At 38.7% G+C, this 25,276-nt stretch overlaps 1 protein-coding gene across 5 annotated transcripts in view; it reads right to left on the reverse strand.

The window, feature by feature from the left end:
- Nucleotides 1–360: 360 nt before the first annotated feature.
- Nucleotides 361–25,276, reverse strand: part of SULF1 (sulfatase 1) — a 123,137-nt gene continuing 98,221 nt past the window's right edge. For 4 of the 5 annotated variants that reach the window (XM_062633221.1, XM_062633219.1, XM_062633220.1 and 1 more), the window contains 9 exons: nucleotides 15,307–15,523; nucleotides 12,139–12,385; nucleotides 10,602–10,698; nucleotides 10,422–10,516; nucleotides 9,955–10,020; nucleotides 9,389–9,561; nucleotides 9,124–9,266; nucleotides 8,890–9,013; nucleotides 361–2,748 (listed from right to left, as the gene is read on the reverse strand). In XM_062633221.1, the coding sequence (XP_062489205.1) occupies nucleotides 1,925–2,748; nucleotides 8,890–9,013; nucleotides 9,124–9,266; nucleotides 9,389–9,561; nucleotides 9,955–10,020; nucleotides 10,422–10,516; nucleotides 10,602–10,698; nucleotides 12,139–12,385; nucleotides 15,307–15,523 (1,986 nt within the window). In that variant the 3' untranslated portion in view covers nucleotides 361–1,924. Of the gene's footprint in view, nucleotides 2,749–7,972; nucleotides 8,007–8,889; nucleotides 9,014–9,123; nucleotides 9,267–9,388; nucleotides 9,562–9,954; nucleotides 10,021–10,421; nucleotides 10,517–10,601; nucleotides 10,699–12,138; nucleotides 12,386–15,306; nucleotides 15,524–25,276 lie in introns of all 5 variants that reach the window. The other variant, XM_062633223.1, reaches the window with a different exon arrangement.

Genomic DNA, 25,276 nt, shown 5'->3' on the forward strand with positions numbered 1-25,276 from the left:
CGTGAGTCTGGTCTGCTGTGCTTTGCTGTCACAGGGAGAGCACTGCAGGGACAAGGGAAAGGTGGCACAGGTAACTTTACTTCTGGGAACTGCAGTTTGTGCAGCTCAGTGCATTGACTTCAAGGAAGAAAGGACTCGGTGAACTGGGGATTAAAAAAAAAAAATCACAGCATGTCTTACACAAAAAGTATGCATTATTCACATCCTCAGGAATAATTTATAAGTAACAGAATGTAGTGTGTTATTTTGTTACCCATTGCTTTAAATGTGGATGGATTCTTAAAACTGAAACACAACATATTTTTAAAATAAATCTCAATTAGGAGGAAAACTGGATCACCTGGACTGCTCCGAAGCAGGTAAAGTAAAACACTTTTTATTTCAAGAAATATTGCTTCTAGACTTTCCCGAAGCCAGAATTGTACTATAAAAGTATCACAGAAATATTATACAAGATTTAAAAACACAGGCTGTATCCTAGTAACTTAAAATCTATGTACAAATAGCATCATTCATGACCATAAATACGTTTTCTATCAATCTGCCTGTGACACATACATCAGACAAAGATCTAGTAATTTTAACATATTTACAGAGTCCATCAAAAAGACTGTTTCTTAAAATTATTAAAATCCTACTAAAAGAATCTCCTTTTTAAAAAGTTTCAACTTAAAATACAATGTGATGAACTGAAGTTTAATCTGGAGTGCTTGCAACAGCCAAAAAAGACTCACTACACTAAATAACATGTAACAGATAGGAAATACGCCCATGAATTTGACACTATGGAATTACATCTGTTTGAGGTAATTCTCTTTTGTTGTTGTTGTGCTAATTATTTAGAAACTCATGAAGAAGCAAGGGAAGATACTAAGTTCTGAGTAATACAGATTTTCAGTCATTTTTGTATTATACTTTATAAAATTTAATGTTTGGTAAAGTTGAAGAAAAATTTAGAATATAACAACAAAAATTATCTAAACTACTATTTTCTCATGTGCCTTTTTTTATCTAAAGTAATGTAAATCTAACATGATTTTATCATTCCCTTTAATACCTGTTGAAAAGAAAAAGAATTTAAGCCTCAAAAATTATAGTAATGCTTTCAAGATATTCTTCAGGATAATAAAAATCAAATGTGGTGACAAAATCATATATGTATCGATGTAAACCTTTTTACCAGCATCAGAAGAAAAAAGTCAAAAAACCTCACAGATTTTTAATACTGACAATATCAACATATAGGGAAACAATCCAATTTAAACAAATCCTTCTACAGTTAAACAATCATTAGCCATACCTTTCTGAGAGTAAATTTAATTAAAGTAACAAAAACATGCAATACTTTTGCTAAAATAATATTCAAAGCATCTTTTTCTTCAATCCATGCTGTTTACCTTCTTCTTGTCAACCTATTTATTGGTTTCCCAATGACATGAAAGAATTAGCAAACTAACACATAAGGTATTAGATTCATAAATGGTATGGCATACAGATTTTAAAAGTGCATTTTACTTAAAAGCATGACATTAGGAATTTCCAGTGGTTAAAATAACTTAGGAAAAAGACATTATGCAGAGAGATTGCATGGACTGAAACACTCATTCATGGTGGGATCATTTGGAAATAAAGTATCTTGAACATCCTCTTCATAGAAGTAACTTTTAGCTTTTGGAGAATGCTCTATTGCCTTTGAACGTTAACACTGTTTCTTTTAATAAACACTGGAAATCTTGCTTCCCAGTGGGGAGAATTACTGTGACTGTGTTGAATAAAAATAAATGCACACAGACAAATACTGAAGTGGGCTCAATTTAGCTGCAAAATGTATCTACAATAAACCTGGAATGTCAGTTGTCATGATTACCTTTATTAGTTTGCTAATAAGAAAAGGGAGAACTTATTTAATGGTTTACAACTTGATCTAATCCAAGGAGAGTGGAGCTGAGGCACTGCCTTCTACATTTAGGATTTGTGAAGTTTCCCCTGCAAGACTCTGTTCTGTTTTTTTTAAGGAAGTTCTCATTTTCTGGGTACCGACAGATGAATCCCTAATGGATGCATTTACAGCCTGATGAACGAGGGGTTCATCGGACCTTATGGGGAGATATATTTGATCTTCAAATATCTCCTCCACAGCATCACTGTCCTGATGAGTGTCTTTTTGAGGAATGCTGATGGATTGTAGAATGAAGCTATGCCGGGACTCCAACTCTATTAAACCATTTCCACTGAAATCCATGTCAAAATGGTCTGATTGTTTATCCTCCATCCATTTTTCAGCTTGATGATTACTTCTCCAGTGTGCGTCATTCAAACGACTTTTCTCAGGAATATCATTGTTTAATTCAAGTTTCCTCTCCTGACTTATATCCACTGTGCTCAAAGTGAAGGCTGCAAAGTCTGTTGGCACAATAAGCTGCAACTCTTCTGCAGGCAGGCCGCTCGATTCTTCAGCAGAAGTCATTTCCACCGAGGTAGATGGAGTGGATGATTCATCCCCATCCTCATTGGTTCGAGCAGTGTTAGCCCTGTCTGTTTTATTTTGCTGGTAGTAACTGTTCAGCAGTGCAAACATTCTATCTACATCCTTCAAGTAATTAGTCCAGTCAGCAAGACTAAGTCTATAGTTGTATCTGTGTCCATACACACTTTCATTCACACTGTACAAGTCTTCCAGTCCTTGCCAGTAGATGTCGCCAGTGAAACTGGGCAGGTTAGCCTTCCCATCCATCCCATAATTGTCCTCTGTTGAAAGAAGGAATAAAGCCTAATTGTGAACACCAGCTTAAAAGTGCAAGGGAAACTTCCACATGTTTTTCTACTCCAATTTTCTCAAAAGTACCACTAATCATACTGTAACTAGCTCAAAATATAGGATGCTCCATGTCTTCTGCCATCAGATTAATGGTTCTGGCCTCAGGTGTGTTTGCAGCTCCTGCTAAACGCGCAGCAAGAGACTCCCTGTCTTCTGCTGCATCTTTGGACTGAGTAAAAAAGAACAAAACCTGGTCTAATGGACCTTTGTGATGATGTTCAGAGACAAGTGCTCTGATATTTCAAGGCAGGAAAGTTGCTTCAATACTTGAATAGTCCATTCACCTTTCCTAAATACTCCCAAAACGTGCAATAACTGAATTAGGGTTACGTATGAAAAATGGAACTAATTCTGAAAGCCACTAGTAACGTGAACTTCAACAATACCCACAGGAATCTGGTTTCTGGGTAGCTTGAAACGTATGTCTACAAAACAACCAGCCACATTTTATTTAATAAATGATAGCTGAAGGCAGGCTTTTATTTACTTTGTAAACATTCATTTTAATTTACATTGAGCAATTAGGAGAAATAAAAGCTGTAAAAATGTGGTGTGAATTAATTTTTAGCACTGCACAACTCTGTAAAATAGTGTTAAAATATACAGGTTTTGTTTGCTTGGTTGGCTGTGTTTTTTTTTATAAAAAAGCTTTCAAAGAAAACATCTAACAGCTTTATCAAATAATAAGTCTGACTGAAGGGCACAGATATAAGCCTATAAGTATCTGCATTTTATAGTGATCACAGCCAGAAAAAGCAGAGACATGAAGGAAATTCTTTTCCAAAAGATTTTTGAAGTCACTAGAGTGACTACAGTGGCTCAGCTTATCAGCTGTAGTGTGAAGCCCATTTTATCTTGACAAGTAACACTGAATACCACTATTTCATTTAAATCACTGTGCAGACTGTGTTCAGTCCAAAGATTTTATCAACAAAGTGGACTACAAGGAAAAACTAATCGGGTAATGCAAAAGCCTGTCAGGGGAAGTGGCCAGCTTGTCCTTACAAAAGATGTTGTAGGCAGTACTTATTAATCAGTCCACTGAAATGACTTGCATTCTTTCTGGAAATTGTATAGGCAGCTAGGTTGATAGCAATTACCTTGGAAGCTGAAGTGCCTATAGTCAAACAGACTGAACTGAGCACAAGCATTTATCTATATTGAGTTCTTAATTTCTACAGGGGCATCTCTATTAATTTGTTTGTATTTTAACTTGCTCTTTCTCATTATTCAAGTAAAACAGAAGATATAATGTTTCCTATTACAGCTTATATTCTTTGCTTCCTTATTTGCTTGGGATTTCAGGGTAGAAAGAATTTCTCAATTATTAGTCCATCATATGGAAAGTCAGAAAAATACCATTACGATCAGAAAAAAACTTCAGATTTTCTCCCACCAAAGGGAGATCACTGTTCTTACTTGGAAACACCCGAATCTCTGCTCTTAGCTGATATTTTTTCACTTAATACAACAGCTGTAAATACTTTAAAACATAAAATTTAAATATCTTAATTTTTTAAAGCAAGTTCTATAAACATATATATATTTTTTTTTTTTGCAAACACTTGGCAATCTTCCTGTTACAGGAAGCAATGCATGCTTTTTGGATTCAGTAGGACAGCTACGACAGAGCATCTTCCTTCTTTCTTTTCCTGAGGTAGACAAGAGAAACAAAATCATGGCATGGCCACATGAGAGCCATCTTTTAAGTTGACTTATAGATAATTTGTTTCCTGAAATAAAAAATAATTAAATTGTGCAGAGCTTTCAAGAAAGAAGTTTTACTATTCCAGCACTTAGAGGCATAAAGGGCCCTAGAAAACATCATGGGAAGGGATGCATTTTTCAGGAACTGAGTCACCAAACCCTGTAAGATATTAACCACACTGCAAATGCGACAGTGTTTAAATTCTGCTCTGTTATTATTTGTACTGATGGTTTCATAGTTTTTTTCTTTGCCAGATCAGATCCTGCATAGGAATGCAAACTGCTGTAGCAACAGTCAGTGGCCAAAATGGTTTAGCATGTGACGGCAGAAACTGAAAGAGGAATGCTGCCATTTGACCAGAAACAGGTTTGGGGATGGACCAGGGCAGTGGGGGGCAAAGCAGGAGTTAGAAAGATGCCTTTGGGCCCAGAGGAACCTTTTCTGCCTGTCCCAGGCAGTGAGACAGAGGGTTGAGCTGAGCAAGCTGGAGTGGCAGGGTGGGCAACAGGGAAGTCTGGGGAGCAGCAAAGATTAGGGTTTCTCAGCAGCCTCAGCAGAGGGGCAATGGGGCTGTGCTACAGAGAAATAAGATCAGCAAGGAGTTAGTTGAATTCCTACAAAATAGCTCAAAGACCGAGTCTGAGCTACATGGTCCTTCATGTTGGATCTATGTTTTACTCTCTAATTCTGGCATTGTTTCTGCACTCTCAGGGGTCTTCACAGCTGGGAAGGCACTGGAAATTGTTTCTGTGATCTTCATGTCAAGCAGAAGAACGTGTTTAAACACATGGGACAGAGGTAACTTGTATTCATACATGTTAAACAAATAGGAAAACAAAATCTTAAGATCCTAGGCCTGACTGTAAGTTGGTTGGGTCAGCAAGTTGCCTCACAGCTTAATTCCACAGCTTAGCAGTAAGCATGAAAAGTTTCCCACTGAAACTGAAGTATACAGGGGGAAGGAGAGAGGAAAAAAAAGGTTTTCCCCTGTAAGAAATCTCATTAAAAATAGATGTGAAACAGGAAAGTGAAGATGAGTGCCTGTGAGTGACAGCATGGCAATGGCTTCCTCGATTAGTATTTTGGAATTCCTTAGCTAGCCCCAAAAAAGAGAAGTTGTTGCTATCTGTTCACAGCAAAACTTCCTCAGATTCTTTAAAAATCAAGCAGTAGCTAAGCTTCACTCTCCAGTTATCATACTCTGGAGTCCCATGATGCCATCCATGTCTGTGTTGTCTCAAAACTAGTAAGAGATTTGGATATATCTCCACTGAGACTAAAGACAAGCAGGTACAATCATCTCCTTGGTGGTTTTGAAAAACCTCGGACTAGCAGGAGAGGAGGGAGGAGTGTGCAATTCCCACATCCTGTTGCCAGCCATGTCTGGAGAGACACCTGTCCATTAAAGGGCATGGATGACATCAGCTCTTCCCTGCTGAAGCTGTCTGCCTATGTGTTAAACCAAAAGCACTATACTGGCTGTTTCCATACAGGCCTCTTGTCCCCGCAGTGTACTTGCAATACAGTTATTGCTGTACTAATGCAGAGCATTTTGAATGGGAACAGGTCTGAGTGGAGAAACCACATGATCTGAAGGAAGCCTGAGGGTAGTTCAATGACTTAGCAGCACAGGGTTTTTTCTTTCTTATTCCACTGGTTTCTCTGCAGGCATCAAGAAGAGATCATTTTGATGATTCCTGATAAATTGTGTTTGTTCATTTAATTTTCTTTTGTTTGTTTTAGAAAAGAAAACCAATTTCTACAAAGATGGTGCTTGAACCAAAATGCTGAACCTAGGAACCTGTATATATTGAGAAACTGGGTGTATATTGCAACAGCACAGAGCAGTATCACTTCTGTTACACCTGCTAATTATCCCAGTAGCACAGTATTTATTGACTTGGTATCAGAAGTTAAAATGTTTCCACTGCTAAGCATTGTAACAACATATAATTTAAGGATTAATCCCGTGTGTTCTACTGTTTAATGAAATTCTACAATTCAAAAATGCCATTTCTATTAGATCCGTAGTTAAAATGAGGAATGTTTACAAAGACATCTTCTAATGAAAGACTTAAAATCATAATTACAGGGATTACTTTCTATCATTGTAGTAACCAGTCCCCACCAAGCTGAAACAAGCAATGCAAACAACTGGGATGTATCCAAACTAAACCATCATTTTCCTAGATCCTAAAACTACTCAAGTGAGAAAATACAAAATTGGCTGCAAGGAAAAATTAGCTGCTTAAATTGGAGATCTATAAAACATTGAAATACGTTATCTTAACTGTTCACTGGCTGCTGAGAGTTAATGACAAGGTTCTATTCAGTAGACCCTGTGAAAAAAAAGGTTTATGCAGACTTGTATACTCCCTGGAATCAGTTTACTTCTCAGGTAAACAGTGTATATCAGGAGCTACTCCACCAAAATGAATAGAGATGAAAATGTATAAACTTGATATACTGTGAAAAGGTATCAAGTCTAAATATGGCACCACAAACTGTTTTTCACCATGAACACAGGTGAAATTTTGCTCAATTGAGCTCACATTGCTCAATGAACAGCAAGCACAATCCTGTTAAAACCTGAGTTTTTTGAGTCTCCTCAGGCTTTTGCCTTATGATTGACTGGTTCCTCCACCAGGAGAAACTGGGCTCTGCATGATAAACATGTAGGTACGATATAGCTCCAAAGAGAGAAATATACTTGCAAACAGCAGTCTTCCATGTATTCCTCAGGTTCAAGCATTAGGCATAAAAAAACCCCCAAGTGGTACCCTTCCTCAGTTCAAATACTACAACCTTTAAAAGAAATTTTGTTTCATGTTTGTGTGTTCTGGTCACACCTCAAGTAACACCCTCAAGTAACACCCCCAGCCAAAAGGTACCTCTTCTTTCTGCTGCACTTATATTGTACGGTCTCCTGCTGGTTTCTAAGCATATGCTGCTCATATTGAGCATTGCTTTTGTTTAAAACAGCATCCTAAAGCCGGTTGGAATATTTTACTTCATTTCCATAGGTCTCATTGGGCTTTTTGGATACATAAACCTCAGAAAGTTTTTTAAGCACATTTGGTTTATGTTTAAAAAGCAGCTGTACAGACTTCCTAAATAAAAGTAGAAAAAAATCCCAACCCAATAGCAGGAAAGCAACCCAAAAGAGGTGATACTTTTTGTGTAATTTCCCCCAGGTAAACATCTAAGAAATACAGGCATGAAGTTTGGGCTGTATGAAGTCTTGCTATGACAATGAGCTACGTTAAATGCAGAATGGTATGGCTAAAAAATAAATGGCCAGGTTCAGTGTAAAGTAGTTAGAAAATGCATGCATCAAAAGCTATGCTGTGCGCAACATGGCAGGGTACAGACATTAGTTGAAATGAACTGGAGTCATGCAATTATTTGGAAAGAAGCTGCTGAGGAGAATAAAAAAGTGTGGATACCTGTGTGGATCATAGCTTCCTCCATCTTTATTTCCTGATATAGGAAAATACAAGAGTAACTTTTGTTAGTGTTTAGAACTTGTAAAACCATTCACAATGTAGTTTTCCATGCACAGCATCTAATTCCTAAAAAGAAATGTACTGTGTTAAATAAAGACAGAGCTGTAGTCCAACAAAGATTTCCTGGAAGTTTTTTATAAAAGAACTGAAAAACCACAGTTTTTCAAAAATAATAAATCCCCCCAAAAATTAGTTATTGTAAAAAAGAGAAACATTTGTAGCTGAAGAAAGAGATACAAAGATGCAACACCACAAATGATGTAGAAGGGAAGAGTCCTGTAAAAAAAGAAAAATCACAATATTCAATTACGCAAATTCAAGTGCAGTGAATTCCAGAGTCATGAAGTATACCACCAGCTATTTTCATACTCAGTCTCTTGTAAAGAAATACTGCTTTCCTCAAAAATGGAGGAGACTACTGCTGTTGAGAAGTTTGCCATGTTAAGTCTCAATAGTGGCGCAGAGCTTCCTGAAGCTGTTCATATAGGCAGACAGAAATTGGGATAAACACAGGATTTGTACCTCACCTGCTACTGGGAGGCAAAACCTAACCAAATAAACCCTGCAAGAGAGAAAAGTTATGATTGTGAAGACCTGCATATGCTTGTTATCAATAAGCTAAAATAACATGATCAACTTTCTGCAGATGTTTCTGTCAAATGTTGTAGAGTAACCTGTGCCAACTTGCAAAGGAGCTTCCTAGTTATGCAGCTGTGCAGGATGTTGTATGTGGATCACCCTGAACTATTCAAAGCAGCACTCAGGAGAGTGACACTTCATGGATTTCGTTGGTACTTAAGCAGACAAAAATAAATATCTGAATAAAATAGAAATAAACACTTATTTTTTTCTTGTACCTGTTTCAAGTCCCTTTGGCCTTGGATTGCACTGCTTATAACCTTGACAACTTCGCAGTTCCATTAGCTGTATGTGTAGTTGATTCAAAATGCCTCTTTCCACTGTGTGTACTGTATTTGTCAGCTGAGAGATAGAGAAATGGAAATAAAAAATACTTGTTAACAGAAAAAAAAAACACCAACCCATAGAGGAGTCTGGTGAAGCAATGTTTTGTAACAGGGAAAGGAGTTTACCTGATATGGATCGGTGTTCATATCAAAATACTCCAAGAAGCCAGTTGCAAACTCACAAAATAGGAAGTTGTGGGTGTCATTAACTGTTCGCAGACACCAGTAAGTGTTGTTATTCGAGCTTGTGCAAGCACAGAAAGAGCCCACTATAAGTTAAAGAAACATATTATTAATTTTCAGTGAAAAATGCTCTGATTACATGAAGCAGAAACATGTTACATAGCAGAGGATAACCTATACCACATCTGCATGTGGACATGAGACTTACAGTTCCAGAATGGTGCTGTTTGCCAGTGGTTGTTGTCATGGGTAAAACACGTCAGTCCAGGGAGGCTACACTCATCTCCTTTCTTCTGGCGCCTTTTCCCCTTCCTTTCCTTCTTCCTTCTCCGGTTCTCTTTGAACAGCTGCAGTTTGCCATCCACTTCCTGTGCTGCTTCTCTGTTTATAGAGAAAGTTGGGCATGCTGACAGAGAACAGTCTCTCTTTGGCTAACAACAGCACTAGCAGTTTTTAAATCTTTCCGGCTTTTTTAAAGATGGACTGATGAGAATATGCCCTTCTTCTAGCTCAGCTTCCACCCTAGCTGTTATGATAAGGCATTCTTTTCAGTAAGCATGAGAAAAATGCATAAATATTATCCATAAACTTTCACAAGTCTGTCCAAAACTAATGAGGGCTTCTTGTGAGTGCTTGCTATATGTAACCTTTTATTTCCCCCCTCTCTTCCCTTCCCCTATCCACAAAAAAAAAACAACCCAACACTCTCCGAGATGTATTTCTCTGGTTACCAAAAAGCCATCTGAGAGGATGAGAGGTTAATAACAAGCTTACTTGAAGGGATGAAGATGGCTCTTGAGTTTCTCTTGGGCCTTTACTCCTTTCTCTTTGTTGTAATAACTATAGGGAAAATTATTAGGAATTATCAAGTCATGAAGCCATTTTCAACATAAAACCAAACCAGAAACATTCCGTCTATAACATTTTCTTTAGGAAATACACAGAATGATTTTCACTTCATTTAAAGAATGTGTGAGTGATTGTATTCTAAATTATAGCAAAACTACAGCTGGATTCAAATATGTCAGTAGAATGCAACCATATTTAATCTGAAAATGTTAACATTGCTTTTAATTCACAGTAACTTCTACTCTTCAAGGGATCTAACTAAAATTAGTACCTACAGTGGTTATAAATATCGATAAAGCTTATGTTCTTTCTTTTCCATGTCAAAAAACTTAGAAAATGTGTAAGCCTTAACAATAAGCATAGCTTTCAGTGTTGAAAGCCGTCTCTCTTACCTCTGTTTACTACAATCACATTCGTCTGGTTTTCTTCTTTTTAGGTGTCCTCTGACTTCCCTCAAATTCTTAATTTTGTCTTGGAGAGCTTCAATCTGAAGAGAATATTTCTGAGTCAGACTTATTCTTTGGACAGGTAGCACTGCAAAGACTTCACTCAGATTTTAAAATACCTCTTACCTCCTTATCAATGTAAGCCTTGTGGTCCTTCCAGGCTCTGGCGGATTGGTACAGCTCCCTCTCACAGTGAATAGTGTCATTTGGAAGAATAAAACATCTGCAGCCATGAGTTTAACAAATAGGAAAAAGAAGGTCAGTGCTTTCCCAGTTGCCTACCCATTTCTTTTTTCTTCCAACATTCCTAACCAATTCTTTGTGATATTATGTTAAGAAATAAATAAACTCTTCTCCTGTTGACTTAACAATATTAATAATTGCTTCTATCTGTTTTCTCTGCAAATTAATAATTAAAAAAAATCCTCAACCATGACAGATGCTCTGTGCCTGCTAAGCAAAAATGCAATGGCAATGCCATCTTGGAGATTCTTAATCCAATTAGAAATTAAATTGAAACTGACATAAAAACCTGTTCAGAAGTTAAAGCCTCTTGTTAACCAAATGTGGCATTGCTTATTTAATCACCAGCTTCTGAGAAATATACTTCTCCTGCCACATGAATGTGACCCATCTTCCAGCTACGCAAAATAGTCAAGAAAAAAAGTACAGTCAGTGGACTGAAGATCAATATAATCAATAAAGATTAATAAAAATCAAAGTTAGAGCAAAGAGTTCAAACAAATGGCTTAAAAAATACCAGCAGAACACTCAAGTTAAAAAGTGTTCAGAAACATTCATAGAATTCAGAAACAACAGCTCTACCAAGAGAAAAGCGCACACATGCAAGACCAAGGAGATGGACTGAGATGGCAAATCAAACAGACTGCAGGCTGGGGTTCCAAACTTATCATGCTGACAAACAGAAATTCCTTAATTGTAGAAATATTCCAATTTTATAGACACAACCTTTCTTGGGTCCTGCTTCATCAGAACCCTTCTTGCAATTTTTGAGAAGAACGAAAAGGAAGATGTAGGTGCTTATCTCTCTGCATATTATCCCATTATGTGTTTTTCTTCACTCAAAGTATTCTGAAAGCAATACTGTATTCAGTAAAAGTCAAAAGTTTATGGAGAAATAGTAACTTCCCCAGAAAACTAAAATCATTGTGGGTCTTTTCAGGGATAAACAGGTCTATTGTATGTTAGTGGCTGCAAACAACTAAGCATTAAGAAAAATGATGTAACTGATCTAAGCTTCCCTCATCTAGAGTGGGATTTCAGTCATGTCAAATTTAGGCCTCTCTGCTAAGCTGGTAGCCTAGGTTTCTTTATAAAGAACAGCAGGAGTGTCAGCCTCACAGAGTGATTAATCCATCATAAGATGCATATTTTGATATGGAGGATGAATCTCCCTCTGGAGATGCCTACTCCTCCTCAGAAATTAAACCCAAACTAAATGCCTCCCTTTAAAATACACATGCTAAAGTTAAACGATTCCACCTACTAACAAATACAACCCAGGTTTATCTAAAATCTACAATGATGTTTTTAAGTTCCTAAACATTGTAACTATAAAATCATTAAAAATTGAGAGAAAACAAATAGATTTTCTTTTTTTTTTCATTTTAAGAAAAATAAAAACACAGAAAAGCAACCATACTTGTGCGTCACTCTGACAGAGCTGGGTTGACCTATAGCATCAGCACCATCAGCGATCATTGAGTCACCAGCAGCACCATCAGTTTCCTCTGCTTCTCCCTCATTTTCAGCATTGTGACGCTTGGTGATACTTTTGGTCTTTAACACCTGCAGTTCTTCTTCTTCCAGATTTATGTCATAGATTTCGCCTTCAAATTCCACAGACAAGGATCGGGTTTGGCGAGTGTGAACAAATCGGGGTTTGTATTCTGAAGCAGAAGAAAGAAACATTCCCATATGTTGCATATATATATATCTACATGACCTATGCCATGAACACAAAACATATTCCAAACAGCACGAATGTTTTGCAGTAAAAGCAGTGGCAGTGAGGTGGGTTTGTGTCTTTACAGAAACTTATTTAATGATTTTTCAACACATCAGAGCCCACGCTTTCATGAGTAGCACGAAATTTTGATTGCTTCAAGGTTTGCGTTTCAAGCTAGTTTGACCTTATGCCACAGTAAGCATCTGTATCTCCAAATACAATCAGTATCTCAGAAATCAGATGTCTAGAAAGAGACTCAGAAAATCAGAGGCCACAGGATTAGAAACCACTTTAGAAAATGAAACCATTCAGTACTGTGAAACAAACTCACCACCTGTAAATTGGCATATGACATGTTTGACTTTTGCTTTAGAATAAAAATGAGTTTTTTAAAGGATAACACTTTTTTCTTTTTAAATATAGGCACTAGAAGGTCAAGAATCCATCATATATCAATGTATATATATATATATATACACACATATACTTTGAAAGGCACATCATCCATATTTATGTGCACAAGTCACAGACCACCAAAAACTTGCTGCACTATAGAGCTACAGTGGGATTTATTAGGTCACTTTTACCCATTGAAAGCTCTGAGCTTAGTAGGGTTACAGCTCTTTTAGTTACTATGCATGTAACTCTCAGGGTTTTTGATCTTATATACAATAATACCTGTGTCTGGGCTCAGTCTGGAAGACCTTACACGTTTTACTTCTTTTGCTAAATGTACTTGTTGCAAATCAAGCAGGTAAACTCCACAGTTGATACCACACCAAATCATGCTCTGTCTAGCAAACACACTAGCTCAGAGCCCTAGAAATTCATAAATGCTTGTAAAAATCAGTTGTAGGGCATTTCCATTGTTACATCTATGCTGACTACACCTTTGTCACCCAAGAGTAAGTATTCATGCAGCAGAATAAAATGGAAACTGTAAGAAAGTATTGCCTTTGGCCAGTAGTGCCAGTTTTAGTGCAGTTTTTATGTTAGTGTCTTTGAGAGACTCACACGGAGACTTTCCTGCAGGAATCTTTTAGAAGTGCAAATAGCGACCCTCACCCAACTCTTCATTCAAACCACCCTGTCCTAAACTGTTTCAGTGGTTGCCTGCTGTTAGGTTAAAAAAAGGCTTCCCAGTCAAGACATTCATCTTCCTAAAGAGAAAGCCCCTCATTTCAAAGCATCATTCTCATCTAACATCTTTAATAAAATAATGTAGAAAGATTCATAGGACCAGATGGGACAATTTCGGGCATTTCAACAGCCTCTGATGATAGTACTTATGAATCAAGAGAAAGAGTAGAAAATATAAGCAACTTACGTAAGTATAATCTAAAAACTGAGGCCTGAACTCATCATTCCCTTAACAATGTCTCATCATCATGAGTCTTTCCCTTCTCTATTCAGAGGAGTGCTAAGGTAGATTTGGAGAAGGAGGAGGGAAGAGGTGTAAGAATGCTGTAAAGGAGAAAAGTATGACAAATGGACTTTTTTTGATGCCTCCTTCAGTTATTTTCTATCCTTTCTCTACCTTCTCCCCCCAAGTAGCTTTCCCTGGTTGCAATTCTCATTCACCCCTTGCTGGTGCCCTGGGAACACCTCTTTCCAAGACCTCTTTTCAAGGTACACGACAAGTACTTTGAAAATATCACTTGGGGTAACATTCCACAGGGTGACAATCACCCTGTCAGTCTGTGACATGCAAACTTTTCAGCAGAGGTCTGCCTGTACGCACTGTGAGGTTCCTTAGATCATACTGAACAAATGGAAAAAATTATATCAAGGCAGCATTTAGTCGGAACAATGAGACAACTCAAGGCAGACAATATTGTGGTTGAATGTACAAAGAATACCAGGGATTCCTGTTCACATCCAGAGGAGGGGAAGCTTTAAATCAGGAAATATTTGGAATTATATTGACATTATTTTCTTATTTCACAGACATCTGTGAAGCATCTTTTAAATTTTGTGTTTCTCATACCACTTCACTCCCTTCCTGTTTTAAAGACCAGCTTTTATTTCGTTCCCCAATCTAGTATTCTACATAGAAAGCAGGAGAATACAGCCTGCTTTCGAACAAAGTCTGAAATCCGGGTCTGATTGCATTGCTGTAGATGCAGAACTTCATCACTGGGCAGACAGAAGAAAATACTTGTTCCATTTAAAATAATGGCTTTTAAAAATAGGCTTATTTTGTAGAAATAGCAGAAACAAATCCTGCGTGTAAATTCCATTCAGCTCATGCTCCACTAGAGGACACTGCTACCTCACTCGTGTCCCCGCCGGAGAGTCGCAGCTGAGCAGTATTTCAGCGCGAAAGCAGCCGCAGCATTGCGGTGTCTCATGTAAAAGATGTCTTTGAAGTATCACCGAGCAGCTTGTGAGTTCTGTGTTAGCGATGTAAGAAACCCCTTGCACTGGACATCTTGACATGTAATGGTACCGATTCATCTGCAGGTGCCACCGGGTTGTCATCACCACCATCGCTGCTATCACCACAGCCATCACTACCACCACCACCACCACTACTGGCAGCATTAGCACCACCACCAGCGCCACTGCCACCACCATCACTACCACCACCACCATTACTGCCATCACCACCTCCATCATCATTACTACTACCACCACCGCAACCGCCACCACTAGCCTAAACACTATTCCTCGCTGTGATCCAAAGGACAAATATTCTTATTATTACTACTACCATTATTATTGTTATTACCAAGGCAATTATGTAAAACCTGCTAATTACAGATGTATTCATTAGACACAAAGGTGAAAGCAAGGGTGTACCAATAAGCCATTTCCCCCTGCTCTTTGCCTCAAAGTCCAAGAGATCAGATTAACACTTACTTTGTGCATTAGGGTTTCTCAAGAACTGTCTTTGATTTTTTCTTTGGGTCCTGCTGTTCCGGTAATCAGTGTCTCCACAGTTGCAGTCTTTGTCTTTACTGCTGTATCCCCGGGAGTGAATGCTGCGGGCCCTTTTCCTGATGGCAAGTATGTCGCTAGATACCTTACACTTGTGAATTCGAAGTTTGCCGGAAGCATCCTCTGTGCACTGCCACTTCTGTGACAGAAAGAAACAAAGATGATTTCCCAGTAGCCTTCCAAACCCCTGCTACTTTCAGGTGCATTATAAAACAAGACAGGCAAATTTCTTTAAAAATTAAGCAGTCCCTTAAATAACAAACTGAGAAGAGAAGCTAAATTTTAAGGACTAAATTCACTCACATTCTTCTCAACATCTCTCTCATGCTGGGCAAACATAAGCTTGAATGAAATCACTGCAAATCTGCATAAGAAAATACAACTGAGCCAAAAAAGATATATAAATCAAGAGTATCTAGACTAAACACATCCCTGAAAGGAGCAAGTAAAAAGTCTTAATTTACTGAGCCAGGGAGTACAGCTGTCAGGGCTGTTTTCACCAACTCTTTTATTTCTTTGAAAAAACAAACTTTTTCTTTGTTCTGTGACTTGGAATTTCTAACACGGTTGAGGAGAAAATTAGAAATCTCCACAGATGAAGAAAAACTGGTTTAATTGTAGAGTTCCTTGGAAAAAGAAGAACAAATTGTGGGTGTGATTTATAGAAAAATACATAAACCACTAATAGCATGTAATTTATTACCTTTCCAGTGGCCAGAATTAGGACCTGCACCCTAAGACATGCCCCTGCAAACCATGACACTCACACTTGCAAACATTGCTGGCTCTTTATATTTCACATGAGAAGGGAAAAGCCTGAGAGCACGATACCCTCAGCCAGCCTCCCTATGCCCAGCAGGTGCAAGTGAGGTGAAAACCTTGGGGATGGTGAACAAATAAATTAGCTTGAATAAAATCCTTTGGATACCAAAGTCTTGAGATTTGTATCAGACTTGGGAGGAAAAGGTGCAGTCTGGAAGGAGTACCTGTAAAAGGCATTGGACACATGCTGCATATCAGAGCAACTGTGGAAGAATGAGATGAAACAGAGCTTTTTCAGCTTGTCTGCACAGTATCTGTCTGACTTGATTATCAACACCACTGAATCAGATGGAAGATTCCAGGTGGGTTTTTCCAGCGGATCCCACTGTCTTCACATTTCAAATTAAAAAGCAACTGGGACTTTCATTTTCTTTCCGTACTGAACTGCCTTAAAGAAGCTCAATATAATTTTTTTAAAAACATGGCTAGGTGCTGACAGACCAGAGCTCCTTTGCCTGTGCCCAGAGCTTGCCATATACAGCACTCGTAACACCCTACACAAGCTAAGCAGCCTGTGAAATTTTTAAGTCAGTTGTAGCCTGGATAATGAAACAGAGAACTAGAAATAGCTATGCTTATTTACAATTTTAGTACAACTATAGATGACTATTACCCAGTTTTGTTCACTTTTGTTCACATCTTTAGCCCAAATGACCAGAGTCTGCATACAAAGCACATAAATTTGGCTAGATAGCATGCAGAAAAAAACTCAGTAATGTTACTGATAACTGGAAGTTTCTAGTTGCAGTTTCAGCTCTTTCCTTATAATGTGTCATTTTTTGGTTCCCATGACTGAATAGCGTAGCTTTCTTGTGCCTCATTAATAATAGCCAGACAGCTAGACGCTGGCCCTAATGGAGTCCCCAACTTAATCTTTGAAATGGATGCTAATATCGGCGCATACACACTTCAGTAAGTCTCTTCCGTTAACTAAGGGCTGTTCTGGACTGTTTCTGGGGTGCTGTCTAGCTGCCTGAGGAAGGAAGAAAAAAAATAAGCTGCAGGTATATTTGCTGACCTGATAACCCAAGTAGTGAGCTGATGTGGCCCTGAACAGCAGCACTGTGAGAGCACTTTCTGTCCTAACATGTGGGCTGAGTTAAAAGACAGATCCAGTGCTGCCTGTGGATTGGCATGATTGATTCCTGAACAGTAAATCATGTGTAAAAGGCCATAGACTGGCACAAGTCAATGGCTGCCTGAGAAATCACACTCGTGCCTGGACTTTCAGTGTAAACGTATACCTACAAGTGACAGGGTGACTTTCTACAAGTAAAGGTGCCTGAGAGCTATAACACTTTGCAGGATTTTATTCTGCAACAGCATGTGCACTCTTCCTACCATAGCAAGAGAAGATTATCACAGGGTAAGAACTGACTGCGCCACTATATTTCCTGTGTTTATTAGGTACATGTTACATTTATAAACATATGGCACTAATTTTTAATGAGTCTCAAAAGCACCATTTTAAAGTAAAATAAGTATTCTCTTTGTCTAACATTAATTATAGCAAGAGGTTCCAGGAGTGGCTTCAGTAGCCATTTAGATCATTTTCAACAGTATTATGACTAACATTGAAACAAGACTCTCTGTGTTTAGTACAAGCCAATAATAGTTCTCTATTTAAAACAGGGATTAAATGCAATTCAGTGATTCAGTTACTCTTTTTTCTTTTTTTTTTTTTTTATTTTACTTTAAAAGATGTCATTATAAAGATGCTTCAGAGTTCTAAGATGGAATTTTTAGACTAACTTTCCTGAATCTTTGCCCATGCCAGTGTAATCGGGCATTGAGCATGCATTATGCAGTAAGTCATAATGGTCTTTCTGCTCATCCTTAAATCTATAAAATGCATTAATGCACATAAAAGAAGGTTCTGGCTGATGCAGTGCCCCTTCCCCTCCTCTGTTTTCTACCTTCCTTCCTGCTATGAATACCAAAATATTGTTTAATGTCCAGGACTATTAGGGTTGATTTTTGGGTCCCCATTTCTCCATAAATTAAAAAAAAAAACAACATTGGTGCATACACAACTAAATATGTCTTCATTAAATTTTAATTTGTATATGCTTTCTTATTTTCCTTCTGACGGTGATGTTTCACAAAATACCTACTCTAACAATTCACTGTTGCCATAGGAATATGGGATAGCTCTTGCTTCTGGCTGCATGTTGACTGCACTGATTTATTCTCTCCTCAGTAAGAGAAAAGGGAACTAACTCAAGTTAAAAAAACAAACAGTGGAGAAAAAGCAGGACCCTGCCATTTGGCTGCAAAAAGCTGCTATATTGTTTCAGTCATGTTGTGAAACTTGACCTGTGTCAGCCTTTTCCCTGTCATTGACTCATCATGTCCTTCTTTCATTTTATTTCATCACCTACCCTCCAGCAACTATTTCCCTCTCACCTCAGTTCCCCACCTTCATTTTTCCTTCTGCCTCAATTTAACTTCAGAGGGCAAGGAAAACATAGAAGAAAATACCCCTCTTCCCCCTGCCCCCTGGCAGAAAACTGCAGAGGCAGCTCAGGAGATGTTAGTGTGTAAAAGGACTAAGCGTCTCTGAGGAGTGGACAAAGACTTCGGGTTTGAAAAAAAGAGCCTAAGGGGCAACCTCATTGCTCTCTACAGCACCCTAAGGAGGGGAAGTGGAGAGGGAGGTGCAGATCTCTTCTCCCTGGGAGCCAGTGATAGGACAAGGGAATGGTTCAAAGCTGCGCTAAGGGAGGTTTAGACTGGACATTAGGAAGCATTTCTTTATTAAGACAGTGGTCAAACGCTGGAACAGGCTTCCCACAGAGGTTGTCAATGCCACATACCCCAAGCCTATCAGTGTTTAAGAGTCATTTGGACAGTGCCCTTAATAACAGACTTTAATTGCTGGTCAGCCCTGAAGCGGTCAGGCAGTTGGACTAGATGACTGTTGTATGTCCCTTCCAGCTGAACTATTATTTCTGCTCCTCTCCTCTCCTCTCCTCTCCTCTCCTCTCCTCTCCTCTCCTCTCCTCTCCTCTCCTCTCCTCTCCTCTCCTCTCCCTCTCCTCTCCTCTCCTCTCCTCTCCTCTCCTCTCCTCTCCTCTCCTCTCCTCTCCTCTCCTCTCCTCTCCTCTCCTCTCCTCTCCTCTCCTCTCCTCTCCTCTCCTCTCCTCTCCTCTCCTCTCCTCTCCTCTCCTCTCTTCTCCTTTCATCTCCTCTCCTCCTCCTTTCCTCTCCTCTCCTCTCCTGTCATTCAGAAGCTCAGGATGCTTTAATCTGTCAAGCCTGAAGCAAACACATACATACACACACCTGCCCCTCCATGGGGAGGTAAGCATCAGACTGCAGCAGGACTGCAGCAGGAGCTTTTCCTTGGATGATGTCATCCTCATGATGCATTTTCTTCTGTGGATAGAAATTTGCCCTTATAAAGTCATTTCAAAGGCAAAGGGGAGCTCGTTAAAATGGTATTGTTTGTACTTGGTTGCTTTGCATTGTGTTGCTAGTGGCATGCTTCCAGTTGCAACTTACCGCTACATGAGCAAGACAACAGCAAATGACTTCATAACTACCTTGGGTCTCAGTTTTCTGGTATTAATCAGTTTGTGCACAGCCTTAAAATTTAGTAAGTCTATTTCATTACTGAATATAATTAAGACATAAAATATGCATTTGGCATGAATCATTGTGATGTGCTGCACTGTAAATATCTACTTAAGCAGGATTTTAAATCAACTTTGTTTAGTTAATAGGTTGTGAAAGCTTTGAGAGAGTTGCTGCTCCCTTATACAGGGGGGGAGTTAATTAGTTCATGAAAGGTGTCTTAACAGTAGGCAAGCTAAGGGTTTCTATGAAATGTAATTACTGGGTATTTGCAGTAGACACTTCAGTGTTAAACATCTTGTCAGATTTTATCACGAAGCTATGAAACCCTGAAAAACATGCAACCGGAAATATAACACAGCCACAATATTTTTACAGGTGCTTTTTCATTTTTGTAATGTATGACTGACTTTGAGTATTATTGCTCAGCCCAGGGAATGTTAAGATATGAAAAGGAAGACTTCATGAATTTAAACATGTCCTCAAGATCTCATTTCCCTTTTTTCCTGTTTTGAAAGGTATGATCTAAATTGCAAAACAGTTTAGATGAAAATACCATTGTGGGTTGTGTATGTTTGTACCATTTTCCTCTATTAGCAGTAACCAGATCTGGGGGAGTGTCAGGGGACCTGATGAGATAATACTGGTTTAGGGAGTCTGGTTTAGGGCTGTGTTACTGCAATAAGAACAGTCCTGTTTTTGCTTTCTCTGTGCCATTCAAAGAGGCCATGTCACACAGCACATTCAAAAGTGCCCTATAATTATTTGGCTATGGTAAATAGCACAGTTTATTTCTGCTGACCTGAATACTGAGAAATGTTTACAGGCTAAGGCCATGTCCTCTATGCACTCCCACAGAGCAGTCATGAACCCTGATCCTGACTGAGGCTCCTAAATGCTCCTGGAAATATTAATTTGTGTTGTTACAACTCAGCAGTATTTGAACACTGCATGAGAGTGCAGCTGTTTAGCAGGGCTGGTGTGCCAGGTTAGCTCAGTGGATTTGGAATTGCTGCACTTTTGTGGAACAAAAATCTCATCCTTCATTTTAGAACTGTGTTGACGCTGCCCATAAGGGCAGATCCCAATTTTTGAACCACTCCCTCATAACTGGACCATGTTCTATTGAATCATGCACAGCTCCAGAGTCTACTGACATGGATATATTCAAAGATGGCTATTTATATACAGCCTTACCCCCTGAGAAAGTGTTCCCGAAAAGTGCAATGGTGGGTGGCTCAACAGATAGATAAGGAAGAAATTTTTCCTGTAAGAACTGATGTAATGTAAGGGGAAAAGTATCACAGTCTTTAAAATACATTCAGTTAAATGCACAGTTAAATTACAGAACTAGAGGGAAAAAAAGAATGAAGAAATTAATCACTGTATAACAGAAATAACCATGAAAATCGCCGATTTTGAGCTACAGTGTTTAAGAAACAGAAGAAAGAGAAAATAGCCTAGGAAGACTACACAGTTTTTTCATTCTTGATGCATAGACAAGATTTATTTTAAGTGTCACAGTTATAGCAGTTCTATAGCTATAAAAAAATGCATAGGCTGCATTGTCAGATCTAAAAGTGTAGGCACTTAAGTCAAGGCATCAAATATTTCACTTCCATAGCATTCTCCACCAAATCTGCTAGCTTGTCTGAAGTTACAACTCAACATCAACAGACTTTAGTTATCATCCAATAAATGCCCATTCTCAGGTGCAAACAAATAGGAGCCAATGCAAAGGATAAATTTAGCCTTTCAGTTATGAATAGCAATACCAATAATAATCCATTACTATTTGGTTATATATATTTAATTTGCAGAGGACTTACTTTATATCATATTTCACTGGATACTTTAAAATAGAAACCATGTAAGAAGAGAAAGGAGTACTACAGATAGTGCTAAAAATTATTCTTGTGTAACCTATGTTTTCTGTCTAAACATTTTTGGTACATAGAATTGTTTTTAAAGGTACCATTCTACCATTTCTCTTAGAGAACGTTGATAAGATAATGGTAAAAATGTGAACACAGTTGTGCATCCAATGAAACCAGTGAATTTCCCAGACTGGAATATTTCTGGATTTTATCCAGAATGGAGCTGATACTTCAGATTAAGAATTGCTTAAATTTGAAGAATTGACAAATCTGGAAAGAGCTGCCTTCGTTTAATAGGAAATTTAAATATTTAGGCTGAAATATGAAATATTTAGGCTGAAATATGAAATGCCGTGTTCTGAAGTATTATTTTTAGAGATAAAGGACTGTATCTTCATATTTGGTTTTAAGTAATAAACAGAGTGGTATTTTAACAAGGGATATCATAATTCTGGCAATTCCTATGAATTCTTGAGCAACTAAGTTGCAGGCATGTTTCTGTCAACTATGAGGGATGACTCTGCAGTGCCTAAAGTGAGCAATAGCTGCAAGAGTTCTGTTAGTGAAAGCACTGAAATATGTACTTAGTTTTAAGCACGACTGGTCCCAAACACATATGCTTCCAGTCAAGCCTCTGTATAGATGGTCTGCTAAATGATGTCTAAGAATAGGTGGTATCAGTGGGCAGATGGCAAAGAAGAGCCAGCTTTGAATCAATGTTCTGGTAAAACTGGTTGATCACCAGTGCCTTTTGAATCCTGCAAGCATCAGGGGGTTGTTCTGAAACTGGGAGGATCTATGAGTGATGTTTATATGCTATATCATAATTTTAGTTAGGTTTTAGTGGGTGCTTGGGGTCTGGCTGTCACTGGCTGGCCAGCCATCTCACACTTCTGGCCAGCTATTACCAGCTTATGTGTTTTTATTCATACTCCACAGCTGGTCATAAAGCTGACCTTTACAAATGTATGGTCTGTGATATTTATTTTATGAGAACATAGATACTTGAGCCAAACCAGACTACACCTAATAAGCCCCATTTTAATTTCCTTTATGATATTATCTGTAAGCTGATTGATGGCAAGTGTTGTTTCAGCATTACAAATAGACATGCTTTCAACTGAATGCTGATATGATAATGCGATAAATATAAACATGAACAATAAATTTACATCTTTACACTAGATTTTTAAATGATGAAGGATATGTGAGAAAAAAAGAGGTATGTACAGATGACATAACCTGCTCTTTGGATCACAGCCAGAAAAATCTTGCACATTTACCACAGAGCTGATGCGTGGATTCAGCAACATATCTCCAGTGGCTACCTGTAAAGCCTTAAATCACTGTGAAATACATTGAGACTTAATTCACTAAAATCTCACTGTACCATTTTCAGGTGTATTCTCTAAACAGAACATTATTTCTTTAGGGAGGTTTGGGGATACACTTCCTCAGGAGGAAACACAATATTCTGCACCTCTACAGCTGAGATGCGTAAAAAAAGAGCACGAGGAAGGTTAGCAGCTTTGGCATTATACCTGTCCCGTTCAGTTTGTGTTCATGGGTATGCATGTTATACAAACAGAGGCAGCATGACACATTTTTCCATTCTGCCCACTGTCAGTGCTCGTTGGAGCTGGCAGCAGACCACAGATCTTTACAAGTTTCAGACCTTTGCTGTTCAGAAACTGGCAGGTAGTGCTGAGCAGATGGCAGGAGATGTATGCCCGTAAAATAAACAGACCTGCGTCTGGGTTTGGTTTCTGAGTCATCCAGCCTAAGAGCTGAAATGTTAAACACAAAGCTTTACAGTCCTCATTTTGGGTGGGTTGGTTTTTTTTTTCCCTGTTGGGAAAATTTTAGAATAAAGTTGTGGGTTGTGTAGTTTTTGTAAGAGGATAAAAACGCATGTTTGGCTACGGATTGAACAGTACACTGGAGACACCCAGCCTATCGGTCACAAGAGCTCAAAGGTAACTGCTATCTGGGAAACAGAGTTAAGTCCAGGAAGTCAAAGTTATGCCTCGGGAAAAACTTTTATGACTCAGACTGGCAGGGAGAAAAAGAATAGATACTTAGGAATTAACTCATTAATTACATGTTTAGGTAAGCAAAGAGAGAAATAAGAAGTATAAATGAAAACACAGTTAACATGTTTTTGTTTTATATTTGCTAAGTATCCAGAAAAATTTCATGGGTGAGAAGATGGAGTGAGTTCAACAAAAATAATTTCCAGAAGATTTAAGAGCAGCTTGCCTCTGAACCTCCTGAACTAACACATATTCTCGTCTTAGGTTATTTCAGTGGAAATCTGAGAGGAGATTTGTGTCATGATAAGGTTGCATTAATCCAGAGAGACACTTGTTCACATGCTATTATTTCTGCTCTACTGGCAAATTAAAGAAGTTTTAGTTAAAACTTTGCATCGTTTCCCATTTTAAAATGACAGGGAAGGAAGCAATGTTACAGATGAGTAGATATTTCTGTACTGTGTAGCTTATTACATAAAGCTTAGAGGGGAAAAATGTACCACTGAAATATAAAAAAAAACCTGCAAACAATTTAAATGTTAAACCCCATCAACAGTCACTACTAAACCAACAGGGCTCAATCAGGTGACCTCAGTAAGTTACACTACATAAACTGGTGACAAACTTGGCATATATATTATGAAGGAAAACTCCTGTTCCCATCATAATTTCTAGAGCGCTCTCTGCAATGTGAAGGAAGGACTGCAAAGGAAATTTCTACCCTGCCCCAAGGCCCAGAGCTGAGCAGAGAGTCCACCCCACTGCTGCTCCCTTTGCAGGGGGAGTGAACCTGGCCTGGGTGTGATGGGACTGGCTGTGCTGTGAGTGAGTGCAGGTCAACAGCTGGGTCAGGGCAGGAGCTGAAATCTAGGCTGTAAGCAAATACAACATGGGCAGGTGACCCATAACTCACAAGATGGACAAAACTAATAGCACTTCCCAAGTTATGAAGTAGAAGGGAAAGAAGAAAACGTGAAATCCTCAAGCTCGGCTATTAAGCAAGCAAAAATTAAGAGCATGTGCAATTGCTGGAAGGAACATCTGGAGGTCATTTAGACCAACTCCTCCTCAAAGTAGGAACAACTTTATTAGGTTTGCAAATATCCCTGGATGGACATTCCACAGCCTCTTTGGGCTCCAGTGCCTAATCACTCTTCTGGTAACATTTCTTTTTCCACACACCTAGTCAGACTTTCCCTTGCTGCTACTTTGTTGCTGATACCTGTTTTGCTGTGCACTTTCAAGAAGCGCTTGGCTCTGTCTTCCCTCTAATTAGTCATTAGTTGAAGGAAGCAATTAGATTCCCCTTTTGCCTTCTGTTCTGCTGGCTAAACAAATCTCTGCCTCTCCTCAGTACTTCCTTACCACCTCTGAGGTCCTCCGCTGGACTTACCAAAGTACCACTGCTAATGGAGGTCCCAACCTGAATGTAGCACTCCAGCTGCAGCCCACAAGCACCAAGGATAGGCAAGTACTCACTTCCCATGACCTGTTAGCTGTTCACTTGCTAATGCAGCTCAGCAGGCATGGTCCTCCCCTCCATGAGGACTCACTGCTGGCCCAAGTTAATGACTGCTTAAACAT

Source organism: Pezoporus occidentalis, unplaced genomic scaffold, assembly GCF_034315485.1.
Source record: "Pezoporus occidentalis ecotype Australia unplaced genomic scaffold, CSIRO_AGI_Poc_V1 ctg4, whole genome shotgun sequence".
In the NCBI taxonomy this organism is placed as follows: domain Eukaryota; kingdom Metazoa; phylum Chordata; class Aves; order Psittaciformes; family Psittacidae; genus Pezoporus; species Pezoporus occidentalis.